Raw genomic sequence first — 10,445 nt, 5'->3', positions numbered from 1 at the left:
ACTGCGCATTTAACAGCCTTTTACTCAGTGTCGCGCTTTAATAACAGCCAAAAATCCCCCCCCCTTTTACTGTGACATCTTCTCTCAATTAGTGTAGTTCTACACTGCCTTTAATTGACAGTCTTAAAGCCTTTATAACATGCAGATAAAAGCATTACACATAGTGACAAACTTGTTAGGCCTGAGCTGCGGTGCAGTTTTTGTAACATTCCCAAAGCAGATTTTTTTTTCACTTTTAGCATATTTTAAAAAGGTTTATACATAAACTTTATGCTGTTACCACAAACAGCACAACATTAAAATCCAGCATTATCAGTACCTTTAGGCTTGCACAATGTATAATGGCTGCATGCAGCCATATAATTTAAAGCTACGTCTCTCAATGATCTGTTTGAAGGCTCTGGCAGGCTGGCAGATTGTGGACATCTTTTGCTATACAGTTGTAAATCCTGGATACTAAAGGTAAACCTTTCATCAACAGATAATCATGTTTATTAAAGCCTATGTGTTTAACAGTACGGCTGAAAATAAGCCGTGTGACAAGCTCCAAAAGTAAAGTCGGTCCCATATTAAGACAGAAGCATTTAAGTATTGGTTGTATAACCGTTGCCACGTGCCAATAAAGGGTCACGGAGAAACTTAATCCTCTGAATGAGGAGTTAGGTTTATAATCTTTCTTTTTGCAAATTTACAATCAGAATAATAGGTCAGTCGTTGCAAATATGATGATGCCCTATCTTTCTATTTGACTAACAGCACAGTACAGATGCATAATGTTCTCATTTGCAGTCTGAGTGTTGTAAGTGAAGGAAAAAAAAAAAAAAAACAGCAAAAGATGAGCCAAATTGGTCAGTCTGCAGAGACCTAAAAAAAAAAATACCGCTCCATGTTGGAATCATCCTTCATATCTACTACAGATTGAATTTAACAAGTGATAGAATTTTAAAGGAATATTCTTTTCCCTACTCTGCAGTCTCAACGCCGATATAATTTCTTTTAAAAAACTAACAAAAAACTGTTACACTTGCACAGCTGGATTATTGTTAATGTAACCAACATCAGCTTCTGCACTTGATGCATTCGGATAAGATTACTTGGCTGTATATCTCTGCTGTGTTTTTGCGATAGATTATGTGCTGGCCTACATTTCTGGAAGTAGAGCCTCCTGCAAAAAACCCCAGAATAGTGGAATGAAGGGCCGAACAGTGACAGGGTCACACGGACACAAATCAAGAGCCACCAGAACCAATCATCTCAAAACTGTAGTTGTCTGTAAACCCCTTTTGTAAATCTCTTAACTGAACACAAAAGTGCAAATTACCATCCGTATCCTCAGTAGTGCTTCTCCTGCAGATAATCTTTCATCTTGTTAGGTAAGGGCAGTTTTTGGATAAGGTCTATTCTTGTGTATTGCCTAATGACAAAGCGGCAAAGGTACTGCAGGGAGCGCACTTGCATAAACCGAGATACTGGGTTGGTTAGTCTGACGGGGTAGGTTGCAGATCCTGGTAAGCGAGATCTGGAATAACAAAAAGCCCCATTCTCTGAGTCTTTGATAGAGTGTTCGATTAAGTCAACAATTGATGTGTGTCCCTCCACGTCGGGCTGCTCGTAGAAGCTGAAGCGTCCGTTGGAGTGTTCGATGCGGGTGTGGAGGGTTTTGCTCTGCGATCTGAAACTCAAGCTGAGCAGGTATCTGTCATCAGAGCTGTCTCTGACCAGAAATGATCCATCGGCCAGGTTGACCAGCTTTTCCTCTGCCTCCCAGCGTGTGATGGGACCCCAGTACCAGCCCTGCCTAGCAAGCTTCTTCAGCTCCTCCGTCAGGCTGGTCACAACCATGGGCCCGCTGCTCTGGACTGAGTCGTATACCCGACTAACCCCAGGAGCCGAATTTGGGTCAAAGTTGAGGTGGTGTCTTACCCTCTCAGCTACCTGGCTGTCTGCAGAGCTAAAGCCCGAAAATGTCCTTGGAATATGTCCATTACTAGTCATGGGTGGCAGGAGTGGAGAAAGGGGAGGTGGCATCTCCACTCTTGAGTTTTGGAGCATCATGCCAGCAGAACCAATAAGAATACTATTGACTGAGGTCTCCATGAATATATCTGGAGGCATCCCATTCACCAGTTCATGCTCCTCCTGTCCCTGCTCTGTGTGGAGGGACCCATTGTCTGCCTCTGTCACCACCTCCATAGGAGAGGAACCTTCCAGGCAGAAAGAGTGAGACCCTTCGGGATACATTCCCTCATCTAAAGGCATTGTGTACTGGATGTAGTCCTGGGGCGTCAACCCCAGCACCACAGGCACATCATTTTCATCAATATTTAGATGCAGCTCACCATTTTGCGGTTGCTGGAGATTCTTTAAGGACTCTGCTTGGTCCTGAAGGAGCCCTTCCATCTGGAAATCATGAAATTCTTTCCGGACACTGTTTAAGTTGGGACTTGGGTTAGGAGAGTGAACCATGGCTTTAACTTTTACCTCCATTTTGATGCACGCATCATCAGAGTTGACAGACCGCAGAGGCCACGGAGAAGGGCTATAATGGTGACTCCGGAGGGATGCAGATCTAAGGGGTCTCTGAGCTTTTACCTCATTGAAGCTGATCGGGACAGAATTAGATGAGAAGGTGTCTTCATCGTCCACTGAGCCTATGGTCGAGGCGCCGCCTTTCACTTTCGCCTTCTGTTTGGTAGACAGCCTTCTCTTTAGCGATCCCATCAGAGTCTCACTCTTTGAGCGGCCCTTGTTCTGTCCCCCTTTTTCATCTTCGCTAGCAATATCACAGGCAGAAAGCTCTTTGGTGTAGCAGCCCCCAAAAAGTGACTCATCCTTAGAAAACTCTGCAGTCACCGAGGGCTGCTGGAGCATGACAAAGTCACCCTCCTCTTTGCCCTTTATGCTGAGTGACTTGCGGATGGTCTTAAGGCTTATCTTCTTCATTCTGACAGGCCCTCCAAAATGAGGGCATGAGATGGCTCTCCTGGTATCCTGATGAAAGTACTATCCACCGTGTCCTCCCATCAGGCCACATGAAACAAGTCATGCACACAATGGAGCCATTAAACCCTGTAGTGAGAGAAAAAACATGCAAGATATTCTTTGTTTGACTTTTAAAGCACACTCTGAGATTGTTATTTATTATGTTCATAATATTGACTTAAGCCCTTGAACCACATAAAGAAAAATAAAGCACTGAAGAAGGTTATTGTGGCCCTTAAACAGTCTCCCACTCTCTCTTTTAAGTTGTACATAACCAAAAAACAAAAACAAACAAACAAGCACACACACAAACAATATCATCAGTTTTAATATCTAATTCACTAAATATTTCAAATTTAAGATCCTCAAACACGAACAGATGTCTGATAACCAAAAACAGCAGCAACCTGATTACTCACCATGATGAGCAGGAAAATGGTGACTCAGTTGGCTGGGTCAAGTTCCACTTCCACCACCTTTCATTGGATGCTACCAAAAACAACACAAAGCCAGCTCATTTGAAATGTTCACGTCTGATTAACATGTAAATTTACCAGAGGAAAACGTGCATCGTCAATCACGCACATTAACATTTAAAGTGGTTTCTAATAACCAGACCAAGCTCAGCTACATTTGTCCTTACCTGAAAAGGCCTGCGGACACAAAAGCATGGATGTAGCTTAGCTCCGGTTGTTAGCCTTTCACTTTAACGCCAATATTGCAACACCGATGGTTACAATGATTACCATTGCAACTGAAATAGCAACAACAACAAACAAAGCCAACCGAGATCATATCCGATGCCAATGTGAGAGCTGCTGTGTTGCTCAGATGCTATAATAAAATTTTTGCTAACGACCAGTGTTAGCATGCTTACAATAAAAGTGCATTTGTAAATACCTGTAACCACTTATTGTAAACACGCACGATATAGCCTCTTACCTGATCACTTCTGCTTGTACTGATGGCCAAGACAGCACGAAGGTTTACGCATTCGCCTTGCACAACACCTTCATTTAAGCTTCGCTCCTTGACGATTGTTGGCTAATGTTAGCTTGACTTATACAGGCTTAGTACCTGAGCCAGCTAGCTTTGTTAGCGCTTTCTGTCGAAAACATTACCATCACCTTCCCTTCAGTCGGCTCCCACGCAAAACAGAAAGCGCAAAGCGATTATATGGCAGGACCCTGTGCTACTCTAAACATATAGCTTTAAATTGCCGAGCAGAATTAAACAATAAGTTGACATCTTCAAGCCTAGGTTGGCTAACACTTTCTAGCGTTCGGCCTCTTCCTTTCTTCCTTTGTTGCCTGTTGAATTGTGGGAGCAGAGTCAGAGGACTCAGATGCAGCGAATCAGACACACAGCAGCTCCAGCACAACCACACACAGCCCTGCTACTCCGACATCATGTGCACATCAAATCAAGGAGGAAAAAATTTATTAGCATGAAAATATATTTTTTTTCTGAGATTTATTTATTTATTTATTTATTTATACCCTTAAATGTGAATCTGGGAAAACGTTTAATTCTAACTGCTTTAATGCAAGGAGTTGTTAATGCTTAATACTTTGGGGTTAGATGCAAAAATAGAAGATGTAAAGATGTCTGAAAGGGTACCTGTAGGCTAGAATTCAACACACTTTCAATTTAGCTCAAGTAAACGTATTTAAGATGCATCCTCATTTCTGTGCTGCATCAGAAGTGGAAGTGTTACACCACAGGAAAAACTGAAAAAAGGACTGCTGAAAAAGCTACTGGAAAAGAGAAAGTGCTTAAACTTGGGTGGCGGGGGAAGTTGTTGCTTGCAAAACTTGCCCATTCAGTTCAGTCATGATTGCAGACATGAGCCAGCTTTCTGGGCCGTGTGAAGTTATTAGCGATGCAGTCTCTGGGGTGATTTTGCATTTTAACAAATGACTAAAAGATTATTTTTCATAAGGTGCAACCACCCTCTCGCAGACAGTGGTTTTTAAAATGCATGATCCAAGCTGTTCGGACTTTTCATAATAGAACCGCAGCACGGGAAGATTTAGTGTGACAGAAGTTGCATCTATAATGAAGGGCTGAAGAGTTTTGGAAGTGGAGGGGTGGGGGTAACTGTCCTTAATCACTAATATGTAGTCCAGTCATTAACCCATAGTGTCATGTCCTGATTGTTTATTGTAGAGAAATGTAGAGAAATGTAAAACTTTAAGGCATTGTTCTCAGCTTTGTTTCTATTTGTTTTTTCTTCTCAAATTTCTGTAAACAGGAAACAGTGTGTGAATATGCATAGCTGCTAATTAATGTAAGTTGGCCACATTCCTGCTTATTCGCATGTGATTTACTTCATATGGCATGTAAAGTCCCCAGTTCAGCAATCAAGTATCAACTTCCCACTGCAGATATCACATAACAGCAGAGCTACAAACCTGTTTTTGTTCCCTAATGCTGGCTGTGCTTGGCCTCTTTGCAGAAAGGTCTTTCTAATTTGTATTCGCACGACATCAAGTTGGCTCTCAAAGTACTTCAAGTACTTGATACAGCAACTAAAACTTGAACTCTGAAATGATACATTGGTTGCCTAATTAGTGTCAGTATTGTTTTAAAGTAGATTGTGTTTACTACTGCCAGGCTAATTTGGTCCATATACTGAACATTACATTGTTTTTTTCCACACTGTCAAGTGTATGGCAGTCCTTCCCCAACCTGCTTAGGGCAGCTGCGTGCAGACAGGCTCTATGCAAAGACTCTAATTACCGGGCCCTATTAGGGTTGATCAGGCTGCCTTCGCTTGATGTGTTGACACGGGAGTGGAGGGCTGGTGGGGAGAGGCTAGAGAGGAGGGGTGGGAGCTCTTTAGATATAACACCAAGGACACTGGGAAGCAAGGATGCGATGTTTCTACAAGCTAAATTAGACCTGACAAACAAACTGTTGTGTGGTTGGTATTTGTTGGCAGGCTGTAAAAACAAGTAAATGCTTCACTGTGGGAATAAGTCTGTTTTGTCATGACAGCACAAACAGATCAAATAGTTGCTAATAGCAGGCTGTTTAGAATTTACAGAAAAGATATCTTGCTCTAATGGGAGCTGAGTATCAGCACTGTGTTATCAAGCGCCACACGGCACAACATATGACCGTCTCTCGCTCCCTCCCTCCCTCTCTCTGTCTCCTTCTCTTTTTCAGATCAATATTTCCCAAATAATTTGAATTTATGTATAAGCACGATTCAAAACACCGAATCGCAAGTCAGGATGGAAGACTGTACGCGTGGAGCAGGCTGCGCTGTTTTAATGAGACATCCCTACACGAGGGGAGGCTCCCCGCATTTCATCTTAATTTCTAATGAACACTGTATCAGCCATAAATTATTTGCAAAATGTGGCTACGCTTGCCTCAGTTTGACTGAGGCCTCCGACTTGACTTCATTGCCATCGGGGGATCGTAGGGGGGGCTCCCCTCGGTGCCCACCTTCATATCCTCAACACTTGCAGCAGAGCGGAAGACGGGTACAGCAGGCATGTCAGATTGTGACAGGGCTTGTGGGACCACTTGGGTTTTGTTTCAGGAGTGACTATAGAATAAGACAGGAAGTGTTTACCTCGAGTAGGATCTGAATATTTTAGGTTAAGATGATGGCGTAGCGCTGTGATCTCATGGGTTTTCTTAATCACATTCATTTTACCTTTTTCCCTCCTCAGATTTTTAAGGAGGTCTTCTGAGATGTGCATTGATTGTTGTTACATGGACTGTGACTGCATACAAGGTAATGACTCAGTTATATAGCTGAGTCATAGAGCTCAATCACAACAGCAGCCTGGTTAAAACAATGAATAAATTGTCCATGCTTGCTCATCTTCTTCTTTGGGCCCGTTATGCCGTCACCCTTGATTTCACATGGGTAATTCTGCTAGTAGCTCATTTTATTTTGTTGCCATATGGGCTGCTGAATTTTGGACAATTACAATAATGGTTTGGTAATTAGCTGAGCTGACCTGGTTTTACGCATGAAAAGCTGTAACAGCAACACCTAGCAAGCTCTTGTGAAACATGTGGACATTTTTGTGGATTTTAATTCAACGTATTATTAGAGAGAGAGCAGAGGTTAGAGAAGATGATGTCTCCATTTTTTTTTTACTATTTTTCAGCTTTTGAATATTTTTGCTAAAGTGATCTTTTTCTTTCTTTCTTTTTTTTTAACTTACAAAAAAAACTGTTGATTTTGGGGGGGGGGGTTGCATAGCATCCAGGGGCCATACAAATGAGGTGTAGAAAAGAGAGCAGGAAATTAACATGCAGTCATTGCAATCAAACTGGGGAGCTACCAAATGGCCAAATGTGCCAGTGTGCCTTTACCAGCTACTGAGTCACCTCTATGGACTGTTTGAGCCCTGGCCTAAATAGTTAGCTCCACAACCATGAAAAACACATTAAAGGTGGATCTAAATGGTGTTTGTGATAATTACCCCCCTTCCCTCCCATTTGGCATGATTGCAAAGAGTTAAAAAAAAAAAAAAGGTTCTTGGTGTCATACCAGTATGTTATAATGGCATTTTATTTTATTATCTATTTCTTCTAAAACAGGAAGAAATATTTTTAGTTTTTGATTGCAGCTTCCAGATATTCATAAACTGTTAATCTTGCTTCTGTTAACCACAGTGTAAAAAACAACTTCTCCTTTCTAATGATAAGAAGAAAAAGAAAGAAGAAGAAATGTATTTGTCTGCATTTCTCAAAACAACCCGAGGTCACCTTCAAACACTAAACTAGCAGCAAGCATAATGGAAAACACGATTAAATATTATAGTTGACATGCAATTTTGAACTGTGATTTAGCCTGTGTAATAGAGTGTAGCTGATGGAGGTGGTGTAGTAGTAGTTAGTGTAAAGTATGCAAATGGGTTTAAGGATGAAGGAGATCTGAGAGATAAAGGGGAGGGGTGGGGGCCCGTGAAAGTAAAGAGCAGATACTTGTGTTGTATGCAGTAAAACAAAAAACAGAGCAAATGAGGTGAAGCCGAATGAGGAGAGGTGTGATATGATCGATGGACCTGGCGCTGATAATGATCCTTGCTACTGAATTCTGTGCCATTTCAAGCTGATTAAAAAGTTTGTTGGGGAGGCCAGCACGAATGACAGTAATCCAAGCAAGTGGTGACCAGGGTGAGAGCAAGAACTTGCATGTTGCATTGAGGAAGAAAAGAATGTAGTGTTGAAATAGTACAGTAGAAGGCTGAACATGAGACATTATTGATATGAGTGGAAAACAAGAGAGTATTACCCAAAATCACAGTTTTTATGACTTTTTTCTCCCCCATGGAAAAAGCAAATGGGCATATTTCTGGAAGATGCGTTCTTTCTGCCAATGAGGATGATGTCACTTTTATTGGCATTTAATTTGACATCATTATTTATCATGCTGGTACTGATGGCCTGGAGGCAAGTGGAAGTAATAGTAGGAAGAGAGGTGCTAGATTTTGTAGGGATGTACAGTTGTGTGTCGGTCGGTTCCACCAAAATGAAGCCTTATTAGCGTTTACACCATTTTTTATTTATGATTTGCCCTTTTTCATACTTTAATGAGAAAGTTAGTTAAACCAAATCAGCACTGTAGTTTGAGTTTGGGAGAATGTTTGTTTTTTTCATTTAATAAATCAAAGGAAAGATCCAAGGAGAATATCTGTAATGTGGCAGATCTTGCTTTTATAGTAAGATTCAACCATGCTTATGCTATAAATCTCTATGGGACTTTTAGTCTCTGCAAGTTATCTTAAAAATGGAATAGACATCAACAGTTTAGTGCTCATTACTTTTATTTGTGCTGCCCAGTACGGACTGGCACAAGTAAATGACTCATGATTGGCTTTAGAATCCAAACGCTGAGATGTTTTGAGAGTAAATCTAGCTTCAAAGTATTTAAATTGGCATGCTTTCCACTCAGAGAACGGGCTTACATTCGTAAACTGCCCGAGGTGGTTTCTGGCATATGAGTAATTTAGCCTGATGTGAAATAGCTGACAGATAACAAGTAGCTCTTTCTGATTTACAATGTTAAAAATCCTTAAATTGACCCTCACCCTGTCGAGTGGGGTCCATGCAGATGCATTTTTGTCGTATTTCACAGGTGGGTTTTTGTCTATCATTCTAATTTGTTTTCACTTTTTCAGCCAATTTATTCCTAGTGATGTTACATGATTGTTTTTCATTTCTGCTTTGATTAGTGCTTTTTAAAAACAGAAATATTTGGGGGTCCCAGGAGACCTTTCTTAGTTGTCATAAATGGAACTATTTATTTAGTTTATTTATTTAGTTATTTAGTTGTTGAATTGTGCTATACAAATAAACTTGCCTTGCCTTGCCTTAATCTTTGCTATCTATCCTAAATTAAAGAATCACAAAGTATCAAGGTCCTTCCCTTGATACTTTGAGATACTTTAATTTAGGATAGATAGCAAAGATTAACTAAATAAATAGTTCCATTTATGAAAACTAAGAAAGGTCTCCTGGGACCCCCAAATATTTCTGTGGGAGTACTTTGTCAGTCATTACAAACAAGAAAGATTCCTTTGCAGCTTTCATCATCTGGATAGGGAACTTCCCAGATTCAAAGTTATATGAACGTTGGAGACATCCCTGGATCTACCTGAGACAGCTGGAGTGTGCTGCTCTCCTTTTCATGCCACACATGAAAAGGAGAGCAGATACCGCTCCGTTACAAAATCAACACCTTTAAATTTGAGCATGACTGGAAGTTTTAGCTATCCATGTGGACGAGCCAAATGCCTTCCTGTGAAAGGTTTTATGGTCAAATGAGGCAAAGATTGATCTATTTGGCGTCAATGGCAAGCAACCTAAGAACCTAAGAACACTGTATGAACTGTCAAGGATGGTGGTAGTAGCGTCATGCTCTAAGGCTGTTTGCCACCATTGTTACATTGTACAAAGTGGATGAAATAATGAAGGAGGGTATGTCACACAGCGGAAATTTGTGTTTTTATGTTTTATCAATCTGTGTATTGGTACATAGTGTTGATTTTATTTGCATGATTTTATAGTGATATTTATTTTGCATGTTTGTTTATTGATATTTATACTGCATGGTTTTATCCTCATATTTATATTGGTGTTAATGTTGTACCATGTTCCTTTAACCCACTGTGGACTAAACAGATAATTGTAGGCACCTGTGAGGTGGGGGCGTTCCCCAAGGTGGCCTATCAGCCGCCAGGTTGACCTGTTAAAGGGGATGGTGAGCGCAGAGACAAAGGAGAGAGGAGTGACGCACGAAGGGAGAGGAGGCAAAAAAGGAACGCGTGCAACCCCGCACGTGTGTGGAACGAACTGCTGCCTGACTGTGGGGCGCTGCGAGTTGTTCGGCGATCCAGTCCTAACGGCAGGAACGGCAACAGTGGGTGGCGATGGCTGCAATGCACGACAGGGCAGGGATGCCCCTCTGCTTGCATCTGACGGTGAGACGA

The 10,445-nt window shown here is 41.4% G+C and overlaps 1 protein-coding gene across 1 annotated transcript; it reads right to left on the bottom strand.

Moving 5' to 3' along the window:
• Nucleotides 1–905: 905 nt before the first annotated feature.
• Nucleotides 906–4,282, bottom strand: socs6a (suppressor of cytokine signaling 6a). Its single transcript, XM_085362429.1, has 3 exons — nt 3,925–4,282; nt 3,402–3,471; nt 906–3,069 (listed from the first exon to the last, which is right to left on the bottom strand). The coding sequence occupies exon 3, from the start codon at nt 2,941–2,943 to the stop codon at nt 1,333–1,335; it is 1,611 nt and encodes a 536-aa protein (XP_085218555.1). The 5' UTR covers nt 2,944–3,069; nt 3,402–3,471; nt 3,925–4,282; the 3' UTR covers nt 906–1,332.
• Nucleotides 4,283–10,445: the final 6,163 nt, after the last annotated feature.

This window comes from Diplotaxodon limnothrissa, linkage group LG9 (assembly GCF_057381915.1).
Source record: "Diplotaxodon limnothrissa isolate DT_005_m linkage group LG9, D_limnothrissa_male_GT1.1, whole genome shotgun sequence".
Taxonomy (NCBI): domain Eukaryota; kingdom Metazoa; phylum Chordata; class Actinopteri; order Cichliformes; family Cichlidae; genus Diplotaxodon; species Diplotaxodon limnothrissa.
Note: the sequence above shows the minus strand (reverse complement) of the source record. Positions and strands in the feature narration are given on the sequence as shown.